The sequence below is a fragment of the Lactuca virosa genome, chromosome 1, assembly GCF_052849685.1.
Source record: "Lactuca virosa cultivar CGN04683 chromosome 1, Lactuca_virosa_CGN04683_v6, whole genome shotgun sequence".
In the NCBI taxonomy this organism is placed as follows: Eukaryota; Viridiplantae; Streptophyta; class Magnoliopsida; order Asterales; family Asteraceae; genus Lactuca; species Lactuca virosa.
The window spans coordinates 243,451,195-243,473,823 of NC_136426.1; the positions used below are offsets into that span (position 1 = coordinate 243,451,195).

Consider the following 22,629-nt stretch of genomic DNA (forward strand, 5'->3'; position numbering starts at 1 on the left):
ATCGGACCGCAGCCATCGGACTTGGAACGCCGCATCCGAACTCCTCCTGGCGAGCCGCCTGCGGTACCTGCTCGGACCGCAGTCCGTTTTCCCTTCGGATCCACTTCAGCGGCCAAACCCCACTTCGGACCTAAGGCTGTTAAGACCGGAATCACCCTCCTGACTTCGGATATGCCATTTTCCACCCGGTTTTCGACCACGACTCCGTTTTAAGTCCGTTTTTAATTATTTTAACGAGGGATTTTCACCCAAACTTATATTTTGACATATAAGACCCCATATATTCATAAATTCAGCATATTTTTAGGGAAATTATTACTTAAGAATAAAATCTATTAAGTAAGATCTTGAGGTGGAGTGTTGACTTTACTTTAGTTTATGACACAAGCAACCACCCACACCCACTCCATGACCAGCCCACACCCCTCCCCACCATATCTGGTCATTCAAGAGTACTTTCCCCACCATTTGACCATCCATACTCTTGGTCAAGGGCTGAAAACTATTATCTCTCCTCATCTTTCTCTCATTTCTCTCATTTTTCCTCCAAAGAACAAACACTTTTTCTCTCACTTCTCTCTCTCACAAATTCGAGATTCAAGGGCTGATCATCAAGTTTTCTTTCACTTTTGGTAAGTGATATTATCCTCCTTATGATTATTTAACATCCTTCATCCAAATCATAGATTGCTTACACAAATATAGTCATATTTGTTGTTAGATCTTCAAATCTTCAAGCATCTCCCAAGTGTTCTTGAGTTGAACACTTCTTTTCTCCATCATCCATCTACTGAAATCACTCAAGGTGAGTTCATACCCCTATCTTTTCATGTTTTTCTTAAGTTTTAAGGGGGGGAATACAAGTTAAAACACCAAGAAAACAACTAAACTCATTTAACAGCCTTCATCAGAAAAGTTCAACTCCATTCACGGACTGTTTTGGTCAACTTAAACATTTTAGTTTTCAAAACTGTATTAGGTGCAAATAGTTCAGGTTCATACCTTTAAATTACTATTTTCACATCTCCATACGATTTTTCTACGATTTATGGTGATTTTTACAAAACTGCCTATCATTTCAGAAACAAATTCGGACCGGTCTGTGAATATGAACATTTTAACACAAGTAAAAGACTTCTAAAAATCATAATAAAAATTATGAATAAACTAGACACATTTTGTGAACTCTCAGAATTTACGGAATTAGTTTTTGACTTCGTATGATTTTTCTAGGATTTTTCTAAAATAGTGTAGAAAGGTAAAAATCTAGATAACAGCTTATAACTTTCATCACACTTTGTAACTTGTTGAGCAAAGTGTTAATATTTGGAGATTTCATATTTTACATGTGTTTCTTGTTGTGGTATATATATATAACAGAAAATACTCACTGGATTGTAAGAACCCTCCATTATTACCATTAGTACAAAGATAAGGCATGATAACACATAGTTATATTTTGCTATACATTCGACTTACATAGAAAAGGGTCCTTACCCATCACAAACAAACATGCTAGAACTATAATAGGTATAGTTTGGGTTCACTACCACTACCACCGTTTGATAAACTATAGTATACATAATTCAGGTTCACTATCACTACCACTATTTGGTGAATTATGATATGTATAGTTTATGTTCACTACCACTACCACTATTTGATAAACTATAATATGCATAATTCATGATCACTATCACTACCACTACTTGGTGAATTATGATAAGCATAGTCTCGATCTTTGGTTTTTAAAACTACATTACGTCTAGAATTGTTAGGCTTCAGCTATAATTGTTAACTGTATATGCTAGAGTTATATAAGAATCTAGTCACAATCGACTTAGAATTGGTGGGCCCGCCTCATCTCCTGTTCCTTGTTTGGTTGTGGACCTAGGGCAGACCCATTATATTCAACGGTTTATTTAACTTAAATTTTATATAACTTACATACACTGGACGATTATAGAAGGAATCTATGGTTCCCTCTAGGGTTCATTATCGCATAACATAGAAGCATTCATTTCACTTAATAAAGAAAATATTGGATTTTCTGGAAACATACTTTGTCGCTTTTACAAGGAAAACGGTTTCTTTCTCCAACAAAACTCTTATGAACTCACCAACTTAATTGTTGACACTTTTTTTTTCAAAACTACTTGTATTCTCAGGAAATCAGTGAAACAGGAAAACATCAGCACTTTGAGGATGGGACGTTAAATCGTCAAACAGTTTATTTTGTCATCATAATGTAATTGATTTTGAAACATGTAAACATATACTATGGTGTAATCTTTTCAATTATATTTATGATGGTTGTATTTACTTTGAGCACTATTATACTCGTTGTTGTGATACTATACATGAAGTCCTCCACCCCCGGACGTTTCCGCCATCCTTGGTTTGGGGGTGTGACACGGGTGGGCAAAGTGGCTTATAGGTTGGATCTGCCAGCCGAACTCAGTCAGATCCACAGAACTTTCCACGTCTCTCAGCTGCGGAAGTGCCTGGTGGACGACTCAGCAGTAGTACCCTTAGAGGATATTCAGGTCGATGACAGCCTGAATTACATTGAGCGACATGTAGCAATCCTTGACCGGAAGTCGAAGGATCTGAGGAACAAGAGGGTTGAGCTGGTAAAGGTGCAATGGCAGCATCGGAAGGGCTCGGAATGGACTTGGGATCCGGTGGATGAGATATGGAGCATTACCCAAAGCTGTTCCAGAATCGAGCAGCAGACTTCGAGGACGAAGTCTAAAATAAGTGGGGGAGATTTGTAGCACCTGGTTCTTGGTATGTATTTTTATTTAAGTATTTTGCATTTTTGGCCTTGGACTCGGCGAGTTGAAGGACCAACTCGCCGAGTAGAAGCGGGATGAGGCACGGGATTTAAGTGATGGACTCGTCGAGTCGGGTCCCGGACTCGACGAGTAGGCTCTGACTGGACAAAACCCTAATCTGAGGGTTTGTACCCTATTTAAACAACCTTATACAGCCTCCATTGCCCCTTTATGCTCCCAGAAACCCTCCATAGCAAACCCTAAGTGTTTTGGTGCAAGATCTAAGGCTTTTGAGTGATTTTTGTGGTTTTTGACCTCAAGGAAGAAGGAAGAGCATAGAAGGATCAAGAGGAAGGTGAAGGATTCGAGTTTGGTTCATCATTTGCAGTCCTTGAGAGGTATAAAGTATGTACCTTGCTCTTTCATTTGATAAATCCCTTTTTGGGGAGATTTAGGGCTTCTATAAGCCATTTTTGGTAACCAACCATGATTGCAAACATGGTTGGGGGTTGAGGCTTTGGAATCAGGTCTTTAAAGGGGTCACAAGGCAGATTTGGGTTGCTTTTGCACCCAAGGAAGGCCCCATGCAACACTAGAGCCATTTTAGAGCCTTTTTGGCTCAAAAGTCCCATGCATGCACGTAAAGTTCGTAACTTTACGTGCTAGATCGAGCTTAGGGGCTTGGATCTATCATTTGGTCAAGTGTTGTACATCAGAAATCGAGGATTTAGGGTGTGGATGTTATCCACTCGGCGAGTCCGTTCTTGGGACTCGACGAGTCCAAGGCTTTGAGTCCCATATCTGTTGAGGGTCAAAAGGACTCAGTTGGGTGTTAGAAGGGTTGTAGCAGGACAGAAAGAGTGACCCAACGCATTGGACTTATTTTTAGACCTGGAGTTCATGGGACTCGACGAGTACTAGAACAGACTCGGCGAGTCCAAGGCAATCTTCTTATGTTTGAAGATGAACTCGACGAGTTGTTCATACAACTCGGCGAGTCAAGGTCAGGACTTGTTCATCAGTTGAAGGTGAACTCGACGAGTGTTCATCCGACTCGGCGAGTCGGATGAAGGTCCATTGATGTTTGTGAAGAAGGGGAACTCGTCGAGTCGTTGCCAAACTCGACGAGTCAAGTCGTGGATAAGGACGAGTAAAGGGAAGGGACTCGACGAGTTGACGACCCAACTCGGCGAGTCGGGTCAACTGGAAGTTGACTTTGGCTTGGACTTGGTTAGGGGTAAAATGGTCATTTTACCCTAAGAGTAGATATCAGTTTCTAACTGAGTGTTTTGTGGGGATTGTAGCCGGAGGATTTCCGGAGCAGCAGCGGACGGAGGTTTCCCACACAGCTTATCAGCAGTTTCTCGTACGAGGTGAGTTACCTTCAGTAGGGGTGGGTCTAAGGCCACAATTCTGGCCCACCAAAGAGGAGTATTTAGAAGATGATTGTCTTTGTGATGATTATCTTGGTCTGGTTACGTGCTTTGGTCATGAGTTTTATCTGTATGATATGTTACGTGTATAGTAGGGATTAGTTTCCCTGACAGCGGTCCTTAGGACCGAAGGGTAGGTCAGTACCCGGATATGCCTGACTGTATGCTATATCTTGTTGTTGTATGCTAGTGGTAGGGGGTGGGATAGTCCCCAGTTACCGGTTGAAAGATACCGATGACAGTTACCGGTTGAAAGATACCGATGATGATTACCGGTTGAAAGATACCGATGATATTGTATGGTATGTGGTATGATGGGGAAAACTCACTAAGCTTTGTGCTTACAGTTTTAGTTTTGGTTTCAGGTACCTCTTCGTCTAAGGGGAAGGAGCCGGTAGTGTAGCAGCGCATCACACACACATGATTTCCGCATGAAGTTTTGTGGGATTGTACTCTGATATGTTATTATTTTATGACTTGGGTTTTCAGACATGATACATTGTTTTATGAGATGATGTGTTTTCACAGTATTTTCTTATGAATGTTTTTATGAGTCGGTTAATTAAAAAGAAATTTTTGGACTTGAAAATTGGGATGTTACAGTATATACTTAATTATCATGACCATTGAGATCAATTACCAGATTAAGTCCTACATAATATGAACTTAATAACTAAATTAGAGATGACTAGTTAACATGAACATTGTAATTCAATTCCTTAATACCATAGGCTTAGTGATCAGACCAAGAGATCTAACCAATATAGGAATCATTGAACTCTAATCAATAACCATTGCACTTTATATGAATCCATCATGATGGCTAGGTGAATCGAATCTAAGTGAAAGTATTTTTTTTTTAATCTTTGTTTTCTATATTCGTTGTGCATATTGACTGCTAGCAGTTTTAAAATCAAATTCCCATTTTAATTGCTTTTTTTATTGATTTTTCATTAATTAAGTTTTCTTATTGGCTTTACTGTTCCTCAAGATTTCGACAACCCGTTTTTTCCTTAACTATAATACGATACAATGAGGTACATTTGTCTACTTGTGTAATAGTCTTCAAGTGATAACATTTATAAATTTAAAACCGATAGAAATTACACATCGGTGGTAGTGGTGATGTTTGATTTACCGGTGTAGACGGGGTTGTGGTTGTGAGAGTGTGTTCGGGAGGGGGAGAAACGGAGAAAATGAAGTAGGGTGGTGGTGGATGGCGTGGGGTCGTTTTCTATTTTACATGTTAAATAAATAAAATTAAATGAAAAACATTATAAAAGGAGTAACTAAAAAATGAATTAGTCATTTTGTTTTAACAGGGACCAAATCCACAAGGAAAACCTCCTAAAATGACCAAAAACTTTGAAAATGTACATCTATATTTGCATTTTCTCTTAAAATAAAAATAACAATGTATATCTATTTATATCCGGTCCAATACAAGTCAAAGGCACTCGTCGGCTCCGTGAAGTCGTAGCAAGTCCTTTAAGATTTAAGAAGTTGTCATTCTAATAGTATTTGCAGCATTTCAAATTAAAACAAATAAGTGGCCAAATAACTTTCAAAAAGACTAAAACCATGACATAATGTTATTTATACACAATTGACACATACAAAGCTCATAATTCATATTCATAAGTTATACAACGGAGCAACTATACCTTTACATGTTGCTACAAATCAAAAAACACGATGACAAGATCAAATTAACTTTTAGAATGATCTTGTGTCAACAGATACCACTTCAAAACGATCATTTGAAGATGTAGTCAAAAAACGTGTATCGCTCTTAACAGTAGCCGAATATTGAGTGTTGATGCTACTTCCTGTGTGTCCAACCTGATTTCCATCCCTCATTGTTTGGAATCTCAAATCTTCAAAATAGCGACCTACTTCCGGGGTTATTTCTGGGATACATGTTATGCCTTCAAGCATGCTCACTACCTCAGACATTGTTGGCCTTATTGATGGAGATCCACTTGTGCACAATAACGCCACTTTCACCACATTTTCTGCTTCTTCTTTGTTGATTTTAAATTCCAACCTCTCATCGAATAGTTCATCGTACTTTTTACTAGATTGCAAACGATAAGCCTGCAATATCAATAATCTTCATATAATTTTTATTTGTTTTTAAGAGGCTTGTTTGGAAGGTTGATTATGATTCTGAAAGAGTTCATACCCCACCACTCTTGTCAAACAGAAATGGTTTAAAGCATTGCAACTTTGAATTGATAGGAATTGCTTACTTTCAACACAAGTTAATGATCATGCTAAATGTTCATAAATAACTTTATTTGTTCCATGAAAATGTTATATATGATTTTAGACACTTGTCAAGAAAGAAAAAAACAAAAGGAATCATGTGGACTTAAACCAATCCAATAATTCTGCTTATAATGATAATGGCCAAAATGGGTAATTTTGACTTAGAGGGCTAAATGCAAGAAATAGCAGTGTACCTTCATTTATTTGTTTATTACAACACTCTACTTTCCTTTTTTCTTTTCTTATTAAGACCTACTTTGAAAATCTATCCAATTATAGCATATTATACTTTCAGTCTTTTTCTTATTAGGAATTGTACTTGGAAAAATCAACTCAATTATAACCGTAAAAATTGTTTTGTATATTTTTGATGACATTGCCTATAACTATACAACTATTTTAAAGTATAATGTTGTAATAGAAATAGATAAAAGTAGGATGCTATAACAAACAAATAAATAACAGTAGGATGCTATTTCTTGCATTTATGAAAATTGTCCAAAAAAGGAAAAGTAGTAAGTTTCATTTAAGATCCCGAAAACCAAAATTATTGCGATTTTCCAAAACCAAAAAGTGAAGATAGGTAGGGTTATGGAATAGTACCCATTCTAGAAGACAAACACTATCGTTGTTTGGTATGTATTTATTGTTGTTCTTTCCACTCACAATTTCCAAAGCCACAACTCCAAAGCTGTATACATCCGCCTTGTCACTCAAGTGACCCCAAAGTGCGTATTCTGGTGCCATGTATCCTCTGCAAAAAAAAATTCAAGATTCAAGAACCATGTTTTGTTTTGCATTTAAGCCATCTTTAAGGAAGAGAAAGAATTACATTGTTCCAGCTACTCGTGTGCTGACATGAGTATGTTCATCCTCATCTAGCCTAGCCAATCCAAAGTCTGATATTTTTGGATTAAGATCTTTATCAAGAAGGACATTAGTAGCTTTGATGTCCCTATGAACAATTTTTAGCCTCGATTCTTCATGAAGAAAAGCTAAACCTCTAGCAATTCCAACACAAATCTTAAACCTTGTTGCCCAATCCAACATTAAACTACTTTTACTCGAACCTGAAGATATGTAACATCTTGAGTAATAGCAAATAAAGCAATCAAAATTGGGAGCAAGAATAAAGCAATAAAAAGTGATGTTACCATTGATTAATGTTACTTTAAATTTAAGTTACACAAATACCTGCAAAAGTTTGGGTTACCTAAAAGGTGCATCTAACACCCGTGAAAAATTGGCACATCCATGTGTATCCATGGATTCAGACTTTTTTTATTAAATAAGTTCAAATAATATGATTAAATCCAAATATGTGTTATAGTAGATTAGCAATTTCATCACACATGTTAGACTTTTTTTTTTGATAAATAACCCTCCTTTGTAGCTTTCCAATCGTTTTGAAACATTATCATACCCATTCTATAACATCTATCATATGTCAAAATGCACACAATTATCTTATAATACGTAAAAGTTGGATTTTCCAAGATGATTGATTTCACAAACAATACAATATGATGACAAAAGTATCTGCTAAATTTTGAAATTTACTAACTGGTTGAGCAAGATAGAAAAATTAATTGCATACAAGTGTTTAGAACCATTATGATAAGGAGTGAAAGTGGATTGGTTCTCTCTTACCATTATAATATTGTAATATTTGTTACTTTTAGGACCATTACTATAAGTTTCATAATTGGAGGGTATACCTGAACCCATTAAGTATTTTATGCATTAAGTCCATTAAGTCAAAAAGAAACAAGTGGCTAAAACCATAAGATGATAAAAGAACGTTTTGCTTTTCTGTATTTTGTCATTATATGAAAATGAAAACCAGGTAATGGGAAAACTGTTCATTCTAAACAGACAATATGGTTATTCTAAGATAAAAGACTCACCAAATAGAGCATTTGCAAGGCTATTGTTTTCCAGATACTCGTATACTAGCAACAATTGATCTTCTTCAACACAGCATCCATAAAGCTTCACAAGATTTGGGTGTTGTAAGCACGATATCACACCAATTTCTGTTAAAAACTCACGATTTCCTTGCTTTGAACGAGAGGAAAGTTGTTTTACAGCAACTACAGTGCCATCACGTAACGTACCCTGCATCATAGAGTAAATTACAGTTTTAGTCCCTGTGTTATATCATTTTTTTGGGGATTTTTCATCCCTATATCACTGAATCTTTAAAAAAAATTCCCCCGACTTCAAATCCGTTTAAAAATAGGTGTTATGTTACGTCCATGTAAAATAACCATTTGGACCAATTTTCTAAAGATAGGACGAAAGTGAGGGCAAAATGGTCATTTTACATGGACGCAATAATCTTTTTTAAATGGCGTTAAAGTCAGGTACAAAAAGGTTAAACAAACAGTGAAATAAGGATTGAAAATGTAAAACGATTCTTTTTTGGACAAAAACTGTAATACACGATGATAAATAACACCACAAATCCACGGTGTTTTGAAAGATTATTGCCTTGAAAACAGGTCCGAATCCCCCTTCTCCAATTTTGTGTGAAGCATTGAAGTTGTTTGTAGCAGTGTTTAGTTGTTTATAAGAGAACGATACTGTTTTCAACTCCACCCCTTCAAAATCTGCTTAAGAGAGTATGCAATGGATCATTTACATAAACAAAGATAGCATTTATATTACTGTTATTGTTACACAGGACATTCCAATTCTATCCAATATAAAGAACAAAGTAAATCAATTCACACCTTTATAATTCCTTTTTCTTTCTTTTGGAGACCTTTTCCACCACAAAACAGCCAAGATTATCAACACAAGACACAGCCCCGCAATTGCAAAACCAACATACTTAATTTTTTCTGTCTTCTTCCCAGGAATTGAACAAATTTTAGAATCTGCACACAAAAAAGTTCACTAATAAACACAAAAGTAATAAATCACACAAGAATATCAACAATGCAAAAGTCTATTATAAATTGCTTCACAATGAATAACATTTCATTTATTGTAAATGTTCAGTAGTCTGTAAGAAACTGGTTTCCAAAATGCTTTCATTAAACAGATAGGATTTACTCACATGGGTTAACAGAGATAGCTGATACAAGGGGCCCATAACGTCCTCTTTTGGGAAAACGTGTTGTCCCTTTACCAGCCCAATAAAAGCGTATCTCTAAGATGTTATTTGTCACACTTGCATTGAAGGGTAGAACAAGTGGCATTTGTATTCCAACCACATCTTCTATATTAAAGTCCTTCTTCACAACTTGTCCCTGAATCACATACAAATTCAGCTACCAATTCTATATATATATATATATATATATATATATATATATATATATATATATATATATATATATATATAATAACCAAGTGTGACATGCATGTCAATTAATTGGTTAAATGCGAGAAAAAGAAACCTACTTTTATTGACTTGTTTATCACAACATCCTACTTTCATTTCTTCCTATTATAAATTGTATTCGAAAAATCTATCCAATTATAGCAATTTCATCCCAATACAAAGCAAATTTCGGTGCTATAATTGGATGTATATTTCAAAGTATAATGTCCTAATAAGAAAAAAAATTGGAAGTACAATGCTATAACCAGGTAGAGTTTACAATGCTTCAATAAGGAAAATAATGAAAGTAGAAGACCAAATTGCAAAAGTGGTCCCTGTGGTTTGTCATTTTTATGTGGATAAGGTCCAAACCTTTGGAAAGTTGGATATTTGGTCCTTTTTGATAGGTTTGTTTGTGGAACAGGTCCCTGGAGTTAACCACCGTTTGTTTGTGTTTGTTAAACCCCTCGCGTGCGTTGCACACGAGGGCATAATTGTCTTTTTACACAAGGGACCTTTTTTGCAATTGTCGAACTAATAAATGCAGACCTTCCCCAACGTTCAGTTTGAAATTGTTCTTCTTGTGAAAAGACAATTATGCCCTCGTGTGCAGTGCACGTGAGGGGTTTAATAGACACAAACAAACGGTGGTTAACTCCAGGGACTTGTTCCACAAACAAACCTTATCAACATAAAATGACAAACCACAGGGACCATTTTTGCAATTTTGTCAAAGTAGAATGATGTAAGCAAGCCATAAATAATGAAAGCACATTGCTATTTCATGCATTTATCCGATTATCACCTGAATATAGATATCGAACACCCGTCTGCCAAGGCTTCTATACGTACTATCATTCGTATATTGTATTTCCGCAAAGTGAAGATCAACAATATAATCACCATTTTCCAAACAATAGCTGATATAAGTAAGTGAGAGTGGAGAGAGGCGTGCAGTTGTGTAAATGGAAGCTAAATTTGTTGAATTTTGCAAAGATTCTACATAACGGTTTGTTTGAATATTGTCATCAAGAAAGTCTCCGGAGCTACTAAGTCCCCAATTATTACTGGTTCTATGAAAACTTCCAGCACCACCATCAAAGGATGCATCTCCTTCAAAAACAACATCCACACCATTTTCTTTTACCCTTACATCATCTCCTCCACTATTAACGTGTAAGGAACATCCATCTGTCATAAATGAAATATTATCATTAAGGGTTAAATGTAAGAAATAGCAACATACTTTCATCGACTTGTTTCTTGTAGTTGTAGTATACTACTTTTAAGTCTTCATATTACAAATTTTCACTGCTATAATTGGGTAGATTTTTCAAAGTATATTGTCTTGATAAAAAAAAAATCAAAAGTGTAATGCTATAAACGGGGAGATTTTAAAAGTGCAATGCTTTCATAAGAAAAAGGTGAAAGTAGCATGTTGTAATAGAAAGAAAGGAAATTAGAATGCTACAATACACATATAAATGAAAGTACACTTCCTTTTATGGCATTCATCTCTATCATTAATATCAATATAGAGATAAACATGAATGGTGCATAAAAAAGAAAGACTTTAAAGATTTAGGCTCAAATAGAAAGCACTTACATCTAGGACATGTGGCATCCCTTATGCATGGCAGTATATCCTGTCTATTAATGATGTAAATGTAAGAGAGATAAACATAAATGTTGCATAAAAACATGACTTTTCAAATAATATTCTCACAATGCACATAATCGGAAATAGATTAGACTTGCCTTAGAATTATAGTTTCATATATTTATCGACTTTCGTCTACACAAACTACAAGTGGATATTTTTATACTTTCTAGTGGGTTTTATATATTTATTTTGTTAAAATGCAAGAAATAGCAACGAACTATCATTGATTTGATTATTATAGCATCATACTTTCATTACTTCCTATTATAACATTGTAATCTGAAAGACTACCCAATTATAGCAATGACATTCAAATCCAAATCAAATCTCAGTGCTATAATTGGATAAATAACTAGAAGTATAATGCCCTAATAAGAAAAAAAAAACTTAAAGCACATTTGTTTACAATAGCACCCTACTTTCATGTCTCCCTATTAAAAAATTGTAATTTGAAAATGCTACCCAATTACCCAGTTATAGCAAATTTCATCCGAATATAAAGCAAGTTCACTTCTACAATTAGATAGAATTTTCAATGTATAGGTCTTAATAAGATGATAACTGAAAGTATAATATTATAATTGGGTAGATTTTTCAAAGTAAAATGCTTTAATAAGAAAAAAAAATGAAAGCACATCGTTGTAATAGAAAGAAATGAAAGTCAGATGCTATAATACACAAATAAAGAAAGTCAGTTGCTATTTCTTGCATTTAACACAATACGGATAGACTTACAATGTGTTCCCCGAACTCTTAAACAAATTGATGTATAGATTCCTGAAACAAAGACACAGATGGATCGGCATTAGAAACTTGAGAAAAGCAAAAAATGGTATACAGAAGGAAAAATATAAAACTAACTCTCACATGTTTGGTTGGCATGTGGGTCGATCTGGCCCTTGCCATGTGAAATTGTTGTAGGACAAGTCACTAATCAATGTGAAAATAAAACACGTTATGAGCTAATTTGGTGATGTATTCATATATATGTGTATATCAACATTGTTTTTCCTCTTATGAGCCATATGCATGAGAATGGTATAACATCCATGAAAAAGACATACATGGTAGCTCCTTCAATCAAGAGTGTGTTGGGTATAGCTCCACTTAGCATGTTGCCTGTCAAAAACCTATTCACACCGCATCCATCACATGGTTATCAATCATGAAACAGACCAAATGTTAAGAGCATACAAAATACTAACAGACAAACCACAAGAACACATATCACATTATGGGAATAACTGAATAACCCTTTTGCAGATACATATGGATGCATGCATGTATGTACATGTATAGTTGTATACATAAAAGGACAAAGTTCAAAACATCCTCAAAAATTGACTTGGTTATACTTACACATAACGCAAGCTCCTACCAACAATGTCATTCGATATTTCCCCTACTAACTTGTTAAAGCTTACATCCCTGTTAAGTTCACAACAAAAAGGATACAAATGAATATATACATATATTGACTTCAAAAATTAGAAGCAAAATGGACAAAATTATAGTACATGCCATCTCATTTTCAAACGGGCAAAATGCAAGAAATAGCAATGTACTTTCATTTATTTGTTTATTGTTTTTCAACTTCCATTTTTTTATAAATATAATCTAGCCACTTATAGCAGTGTACTTCCAACTTTTTCTTATTAAGAAATTATACTTTGAAAAATATACCAAATTACAGCAATGGCAAATGCTTTGTATTAGGATGACATTGCAATGATATAATAACCAAATTTATGAAAGTACTTTTTCTGTTATTGCATTTAACTCTTTTTAAAAATAGAGAGAATAATAAAGCTACCCAATTACACATTATATTCCAACAAAATGTTAGTAATACACACTCCAGACACACACCTCATAATCTGAGTACTATACAATAATACAAATGGATAGAATTATCACATGTGAATGTGATGTGCTACTTACAATAATTGAAGATCTCTTCTTTGCCAAATATAAGCAGGTATCTCTCCAGAAATGTTGCATCCTCTCAACACACTGAACTCCAAGAAAAAAAGAAATTGTAAATCAAATAGTAATAACCGTAAGTTAAGTGTTGCATATATTGTAATTATAAGTTGTCAATTAATTTGATTTATATCTTGATTCAGTCTCCTTGTTTAGCTTCATTTAGTTTCCTTGCTTAGTATTAAATGCCAGAAATAGAAGATAATATCATTTATTTGTTCATTATACTTTGAAAAATCTACCAAATCATATATCCATCTAAAAAGCAATTTTCACTTCTATAATTGACTAAAATTTTCCAAGTACAAAGCTATAACTATGTAAAAATTTCAAAACAAACAAATAAATGAAAGTATGTTGCCATTTTTTGTATTTAACCTATATTTTGTTAGAACAAGTTATGCATGATTACCAGTTGTGCTCTAACTTGAGGAGTTTAAGATATATTGTAATTATAAGTTGTCTTGTATTGTATATAAATTGAGCTGAGTACCTCACAATATCAATGAATAAAAAAAATCCTAGATAAAATTATGGCAATTATACACCAGAAACATTACATACACTGTTAGTAAACCGATAGCATTATCTAAAGGAGGGAATCTCTGAGTTGGTCCACTTATTTCAGATATCCTCCTGCAAAAAAAAAAAAAAAAATAGCACATGTCATAGTCACGTCCCATAACACCAAAAAAATTTAAAAAAAAAAAAAATCATATCTAGAATGGTTAAATACAAGAAATAGCAACACACTTTCATTTATTTGTTTATTATAGAATCTTGATTTCATTTCTTCTTATTACATCATACTTTGAAAAACAAAGCAATTTGCAATGCTATGATTGGGGAGATTTTCAAAGTACAAATGTCATAAATAGAAATCACCAGAATGTTATTCAAAAGCATATAACAGCAGTATTTAGTATTTAGTATTTACACTTACACATCACTTAAATTATGAAGAAGGGATATGTTTGAAGGAATTGGTCCCTGAAGCCCAGTCCCAATCATTTCTCTTTGAAACAAATACACGGAAAAGGTTAATGGAAATTAATATTAAATCTCAATATACATTGTGAATTATCAATGGAAATTGATCTTACAGTTTACTGAGTTGCCTCAAATTCTGTATGAAATTAGGTATCGATCCACTGAAGTTGTTGTCACTTATCCTACTGTAATATAAGAAATTTTTTCTCAGTTAAAATGAAACCTTCAAAATAATTGTGAAAACAAAACTAACCCCACCTTTCCAAAAACAAATTGATGTAAATTTTACGTGAAACAGACGACTTCTCATCTTTAAATTGATGTAAATTTTATAAGTTGATACAAAAGCTGCACATATATAAAAGAGCTAAATAAAAGAAATAGCAATGTGCTTTCAATTATTTGTGTATTAGCATCCTAATTTCATTTCTTGCTATTATAATCTGGTACTTTTAGTTTTTTTTCTTATTAACAAATTGTACTTTGAAAAATCTACCATTTATAGCATTGTACTTCCAAATTTTCTTATTAGGACATTAAATTTTGAAAAATCCAACCCAATTATAGCAGTGAAAATTGATTTGTGTATAAGCCTATTGACAATAGTGTTAGAATGCAAGAAAAAGCAATGTTATTGATTTGTATATCATAGCATCCTATTTTCATTTCTTTCTATCACAGCAATGCACTTTGAAATATATTCCTAATTATAGCAATGCCATCTAAATACAAAGCAAATTTCCTTGTTATAATAAGAAAAAAGTTGAGTGTATGATGCTATAAGTTGGTAGACTTTCAAGCTATATAATGCCTTAGTAAGAAAAAAAATTGAAAGTACAATCCTGCAATACACAAAGAAATGAAAATATGTTGCTATTTCTTGCTTTTAGCCCTTGAAAATATACTCGTTTGATTGGTAAAAAGATCAATAGATTTGATTTTAAATACACAGGATAAAAGTTTTTACAAATCTGTTAAGCTTCTCAATTCAGCAAAGGAAGTTGGCAACATCCCTGTCAACCGGTTTGAGGACAAGATCCTGAAATTATTATCATAAAAAAAACATATTAAACAAATAGTAGATTAGTTGAAGAACAAAGAAAATGGGAGGAAATAAGTCTTACAATGCTTGTAAATTAATCAATTTCCCAAGATCAGAAGGAATAGTCCCAGAAAAGTTGTTTGCTTCAAGGTTCCTGGTTAAAAATTAAAATCAGTAGTTACAATATAAGTATACATAGCAATACTAAGCAAATGTTTTCCATAAGGTCAAAATGGAAACACACTGTCATTTATTGGTATATTACAATGAAATGATCTATGGAACTTGAATGTAGAATGAGAAAAGAAGCAACACCAAAAAAGAAATTTAATGAATAATTAAATAAGACATACAAATATGTCAAAGTTGTAATATTCCCGAGTTCCCCTGGTATTTCCCCGGATAAGCGGTTTCCAAGAAGAGATCTGCATCAGAAACTGCGGTCAAAACCTATGAAAAGATCGGAACAAGGTGGGGGCAGTGACTCTCAATCTCTCATTTATGAAAAAGACTTAAATGCCCTCCTCGTCCTTATCATTAAAAATAGCCCTAGAAATCTTCTCTTATCATTGAGAACAAGTCCATCTCTCAGCTTTTTCCACTTTTTTTGGTGGGACACAAAATTGAAACTTTTGTCTTATTGCATCAGTAATCAATAGTCACGGTAACAGTAACAGTAACGGTAACAGTAACAGTAACAGTAACAGTAACAGTCAGTGATAGTCACAGTCCAATGCACGCCACACACAAAACAAATGGTTATGTTATGTCATGTGTAGCAAATGAGGCCAAAAAAAAAAATTATGTAAAATTTCACATTGATTGCAACCGCGTTGAGCCCAATTCAGATGGAATCTTGCCACCAAGGTAATTGTAAGCAAAATCACTACAAAGGAAGCACAATATATTAGTTTCACTACATGTCAAATCATATTGAAATAGTCATACCACTTAATCTAAAATTCACTTACATAGTTTGAAGATAAGGAAGCTTTACAAGTTCACGTGGAAGAACACCATTAAGACTATAAAACTTATGTACGCTGCATTAAATGGAATATCCAAAGCATCTTTGAGAACCAAAACGACAAACAAGAAAGAGGCGGTTGTGGTAGATATATTATTATTAGATTATTACTAACAGTCAAAAAGGAAATAATTCTCTTTTAACTTACAGTTAAATGCAAGAAATAGCAATGCACCTTTATTGATTTGTTTATTATTTATAGCATCCTACTTTGAAATATCTACCTAATTGTAGCAATGTCTTCCAAATACAACGAAATTTTCACTCCTATACTTCTAGATTTTTCAATTTATAATGCCCTAATAAGAAAAAGGAATTGTTTCTTACTAGGGCATTATTCTTTGAAACATATATCAAATTATAGCAGTGAATTTTGATTTATATTTAGATGAGATTGTTAAAATTGGATAAAATTTTCAAAATACAACATTGTAATAAGAAGAAATGAAAGTAGGATACTATATTAAAGTATTAAACAAATAAATAAAAGTAGGTTACTATTTCTTGCATTTAACCCTATTCTAAAACTATGGTAGAACATTGTTCGTGTTTCAAGCTAAAAAAACACACTATTGTAATATAATTGAAATGAAGAAAAAATAAGACAAGAACATTACAAGCTTACAACATGACAATCAGTGGAGTTATCATTGTTGCAGTCAATGTCACATTGGACCTTGGCATCGGCTTCAGGGTGGGGTTTTGGCATTTCAGATATTGCTTCAAGTTGACAAGAGTTACCATTCAACCTCCAATTTGTTGCACCCATTAAAATCATAATTTCTTCAAGAGCTTCCACTGAAGGAGAATAATTTGTAAAAAAAGGTCATTCGGAGATGGCTAAAATGCATGAATTAACAATGTACTTCCATTTATTTGTGAATTATAACATTCTACTTTTGTTTATTTCTGTTATGGGGTTGTAATTTTAAATGTTTTTCTTTTTCGGTTGTGGTACTTTGAGAATCTATCTAGCTAATCATAGCATTGTGCTTTTAATATTTTCTTATGTAGGACATTATATTTTGAAAATTCTACCTAAAACTAACTGTTGTGATAATATATCAACAACCCACTACCGACAGCTTACTAAGAGCCTCAAAAGTCACAACTCATGTGAGACCGGAAAATTTACATGGATCAAGCTCAATAGGATTTTAGGTCAAAATCAATGATGAATCCACTCATTTTTTGGAGTAGTCAGCATGGGAATTGAAACACATTTGATGATTTAGACTAGTTAGATAAAATCACTAGCAAAAATACACATACGGATCATCATTATCGTAACAATCATTTCATTTCAGTGCCGATTGAATAAAGTTATAAGAAAATTCTTCCAAAATCTGATCTACCTTCGTCCTGTGGAACCACAGAGTCTGCGAGTCTAATGAACAGGATGAATTTCAGTGCTAGAAGAAACATGAACGCTGTTTTCCTCGTCACCATCTTCTCTTTCGTGTGATGCGTAAGCGTATCCAACTCTAATTCATTGTAGATACGAAGACAAAGGAGTCAACAAAGAGTGCGAGTGCTCCTGATTTAGGCCTACAAGTTTGAATAACAATAGCATTCGTTTTAGTTCGGCACGGGTCTTCTGCAAGTGGCTGTCATTCAAAGCTTTGGTGGGTATTCGACGATTAAAATAGTCCTGCTGCTTGACGAATGACGACAGTGTAAAAGCCATTGTGTTACTGTCTGTTGTTGCTTGGGATCATTGGCGTAAACCATAACATGCCAAAAATGTTTAGATAAACCAAAGCACGTCAAAGAAGAAAAGGTATCTTTTAAATTAGAAAATTTAAATTATTGGATTTGGTCTTAAACAATCCTTGGTATCTTTTTTACGTCCACTTTTAAACATTAAATATGTTTGTTACTTTTATTATTAGTATTTTTTCTTATCATTATTATATTTATTGTTTTGGGAAAAAAATTTAAGTTTTTACGCCTAAAAACATCCCATAAATCTGAAATGTGATCGATAATGTCAACCTCTATAATAGAGAGGTGACTTTTTACTTAGTCATTTCTTCTCTATAGCCATGTAGATAGGTTACACTATCTGTATATAAAATATAAACACTTAACATCTAGTTTTTGGGCTAAATTTTTTGCGTAAATTAAAAAATAATAAACAAATAAGATAGAAGGATTTTAGTTATAAAAATGAATCATAGTAATAGCTCAAATAGTAGTTGGAAAGGATAAGGTAAAATTTCACCGTTTGAAGGTTAAGGGCTAAATGTTTCAAAATAATGAAAATGCCTTTAACCAAATGGTTGACTCATTTAATTAACTCTTGGACCATTTTATTCATGAAATAGATGAAGAGGGACTAAAAGAGTTAACTTTCTAAGTTTAGCTCTGTTAGTTGTTGGATTAGGTGTTAAATAATGTGGAAGATAGTGTAGAAATCGAAAATTTGTTTATATGGAGCAACCTCTCTTCTCAGTTCATCAGTATCGATTGAGAGTGTAATGCATGTTTCCCGATATGTTATTTATTTATATTAATAGATTATGAATGTGGGTTTTGGTTGGCTTCGCAGGTCTGCAGCGCGTGCCAACTATTTTAGTCGTGATGTGACCATTAGTGGGTCGCGACGCATGGCCACAACAGCTTAAAACCCAAGCTCTCGGGTTTTGGACCCTATTTATAGGCTCTAACTTCTAGGGTTTCCTCGTTCATCCAGCCTCCATCTCTCATAAATCATATAGCTCAAACCCTAGCCTCCTCTCTTCTTTTCAAGTGTTTTTGGTGCTTTTTCATGTGAAGTTGAAGAAGAAGCAAGTTGATTTGGTGCACTAGAGGCTAGATCCAGAGAGTATAAGCTTCTTTGTCATCTCTTGGTGTTTTGTAAGTATTCAAGTTTGAATCTTTATCATGTTTGGCTTCTAAATCTAGAATTTAAGCTCATTTGGTCCCTTTTGCTTGTATTCCTTGGAGTTTGGAGAGCTCCAGGTGATGCAAATATGGGTTGTTTTATTCAGGATTGGGTAGAATTTTGAATTTGTTTAGCAGCATATATTGATTAACTAGATATTTTGGGTTTTCTAAATAATGTTTGAGACAAAAAAAATAAGGATAGATTTGATAAACAAACTAGACCTATAGCTTGTAAATCTGAAAACAAACTAAGACCTATTAGTTTAAATTCGATCAACTCAAGGAGCATGTCCAAAAGATGATAAAATGTGAATTATGGCAATAATTCGAATGAATACAAAGGGTTTTCTGAATTTTTTGATTATTTCAAATGATGAATCAAATGACTATTTAAAGCCAAAAACAACCAGAGGTTACAAACTCAAAAGCCACACTTATTAAACATAATAAAAGCTAATTAAAAGCTAATCATAAAAACACTACTTGAGGTTTATTAAGGCTTATTAACTAAACAAATTAAATGCCTAAAAACGTTTTCAAGAGTTGAAATATGTAACCCTAATCCACCAAGGTCACCATGTCAACCCCACGGGTCATTGAACCCAAATAGCCTTCGAATCCAATAGGAAGTACTAGCCCATCAGCATTTTGGCCTTCCTCCTCCATACATGCATCATTCTCCCCCCTCTTAAGAAAGACTCGTCCTCGAGTCTTCATTTCTAACCTCGAGTCTTCATATTTAATTCCTCTTACCCACGGTTTCCAAAGGGCAAACAATTTGTAAAGTTCAAACCAAACGGGAAAATAGTCTTGATGTAACGCCCTGTTCCGAATCGCTTTCCTAATTCGGGACTGTGGCCTGAAGATAGTTTATCATAAGGCTTAGGGCCTTTGGAAAAGAGGTATCTAGACCCATTTAGGTACGGATAATGTAATTGAGGTGATCCAGGAGTTTGGGTTGTGTTTTGGAGCCAAGGGGTATATCGGTAAAGTGGCAGTTCGAGCTCTTTATGAATTTGGATTTTCGTTCGGAAGGTTTTGAGGTGAGGATAATTTGATAGATGTGTAGAGCTTCTCGCCACCTTTCCGTGGATATAAAGAACGTCAAAAACGGAGTTGAAACGAAGAAGTTATTGCCATTTGAAGTTGGAGTGGTTCGGGTGAGTGATCGTTGACTTGTTGACCAAGCTCATTTAAGGCTCACGGCGTGAGCATGAAGTGCTCACGACGTGAGGAGCGCCTGATGCACCAAAACCCTAATTTTCGGGCATTTAAAGGTATGAGATGATTAGGGTTGCTTCTGCTCAGCCTCTTTCACGCCCAAGACCTCTGAAAACCCTAATCTCAGCCCACATTGAAGTTCTTGGTCATTATTGGTGTTGTTCAACAGATTTTGAGGCTTTGAAGCCCTTTTAGGAAGAAGAAGATCATTGGTGGTGCATTTGTTAGCATCTTGGCTTGATCATCAGTTAGTTAAGGAGCTTTTGGACCTTTGTAAGTCTCAAGCTCATGCCTTTCCTTTCCTTGCTTGCTAGATCTAAGTTTCCATGCATTTTATTGATTATAAAATGTTGGTTAACATGCATGGGATCCATAAAGTTGGCAACTTTATGGATCATGGTGGTATCTTAAGTCCTGTATGTTCTAGATCTGGACTTTGGTCATGGTTTTGGACTCCAAGTTTGAGTCTTGGCCCTTTTTCCTTCATTTTGATCTAAGTTGGTGTTTAAGTCATGTATTGGACATATATGACTAGAAATCTTCGATTTTATGGTCCTTGGGGTCAAGGAAGACCCTCTAGACTGTCCCATGTTAAGGCTTAATGGATTAGGAGCTTAATACTCATTTTTGGTCAGATTCGGACTCACGACGTGAGGAATGAAGCCTTACGACGTGAGAGCGTGTTCGAGGAAGTGTTTGGGCCAAAGTCATGACCTCACGATGTGAGCATAAGGTGCTCACGACGTGAGCATCACCTGTGCAAGTTTTGGTCTCTTTGATTGTAGGCTAGCTTGGTATTGGACTTATCCTTTGGTTTGGGCTCATAATGGACTAAGGATTTTAGAGTAATGGACTTCTGGTTGGGCTTGCCCTAATGGGCCTTGGATGATGAATTGGGCCTTAGTGGGACCAATGTAGTTAGGCCTGGATTGGGCCCAGTGGGATTGGACCATTGGGCCATCGGAAAATCATTGGTTCAGAAAAGTAAATGGGCTTTAGGGAAAGGCCCATGTAAGGGTTTGGGCCCAATTTAGAAAATTGGGCCATTGATGGGTTTTTATGGATTTTATAGTTTTTGGCCTTGGTTGTGAATCTTGTTGGGCCAGGGGTGAAACGGTCATTTCACACCAAGTAAGGGTTATGGAGCATGGTTTGGAACCTAATTGCTAATTGGGTGACATTTTGGTATTGATAGCTCGGGGAGTCGGCAGGACTGCAGCTAAGGACTTCGTGCAGTGAGCTTCAGCATTCGAGGTGAGTTTCCGCTTGTTTGAAGGGGTCGAAGGCACCAATGTTGGACCATATTTATGTTATGTGTTTCCAGATTATGATCCGATGTCGCGCGGTGCCCGAGGAATGTTGGTATGCTTGATGTCTTCGTGATTCTTGCATGTGTCTGTATTTGTATGTTTCCGGATTACGGTCCGATGTCGGGCGGTGCCCGAGGAATATCTGTATGCTTTCCGGACTACGGTCCGATATCGGGCGGGGCCCAAGGAATGTTTAGATGTATGTTTCCGGACTACGTTCGATGTCGGGTGGTACCCGATGAAGGTATGCATGTTTAGTTATACTTGTTGTCTATGTGATACTTATATGTGCCTGGTAGGGAGGTGAGTGTGGGCGGGGTCCCGTATCTCATTACTAGCTGAGTGTGGACGTGTCACACCCCAAAACCGGAACGACGGTTTTGCTGAACTTCTGTTTGTACCATATCGGTAAACAGTATAAAGTTTTGCTTTTCATGTAACTGCGTGTAAATCTAGAACTTATGTACTAGCAAAATAATGTAATATAGTTTTATATTTATATAAAACCCTTGAAAGTATATTTGCTCTGAAATCTGAATGTAAGGTTAATAATCAATTAAGATTATTTGATAATATATTATTCGTAAGTATGTCTTTGTTTTCTCTTTGTGAGTTTTTATAACCATACTGACCCAGTCGGCCTGATTATGATGTTTTTTAGGCGTCGGAACGTTAAAGACATTTGTCATCCC

General features: G+C 34.9%; 1 protein-coding gene across 2 annotated transcripts; it reads right to left on the reverse strand.

Moving 5' to 3' along the window:
* Positions 1–5,772: 5,772 nt before the first annotated feature.
* Positions 5,773–18,235, reverse strand: LOC145165669 (putative LRR receptor-like serine/threonine-protein kinase RFK1). 2 transcript variants are annotated; one of them, XM_079084472.1, is made up of 24 exons: positions 17,873–18,235; positions 17,143–17,315; positions 16,462–16,533; positions 16,308–16,376; positions 15,844–15,915; positions 15,573–15,644; positions 15,416–15,487; positions 14,562–14,633; positions 14,402–14,473; positions 14,023–14,094; positions 13,417–13,488; positions 12,835–12,903; positions 12,540–12,605; positions 12,343–12,405; positions 12,211–12,252; positions 11,419–11,462; positions 10,618–11,003; positions 9,546–9,738; positions 9,217–9,363; positions 8,975–9,093; positions 8,389–8,599; positions 7,314–7,551; positions 7,085–7,235; positions 5,773–6,307 (listed from the first exon to the last, which is right to left on the reverse strand). In XM_079084472.1, the coding sequence occupies exons 2-24, from the start codon at positions 17,259–17,261 to the stop codon at positions 5,927–5,929; spliced, it is 2,874 nt and encodes a 957-aa protein (XP_078940598.1). In that variant the 5' UTR covers positions 17,262–17,315; positions 17,873–18,235; the 3' UTR covers positions 5,773–5,926. The 2 variants fall into 2 exon arrangements, with proteins under 2 accessions (XP_078940598.1, XP_078940591.1); XM_079084465.1 differs by having other exon boundaries at positions 17,135–17,315.
* Between the last annotated feature and the right edge of the window lie 4,394 nt (positions 18,236–22,629).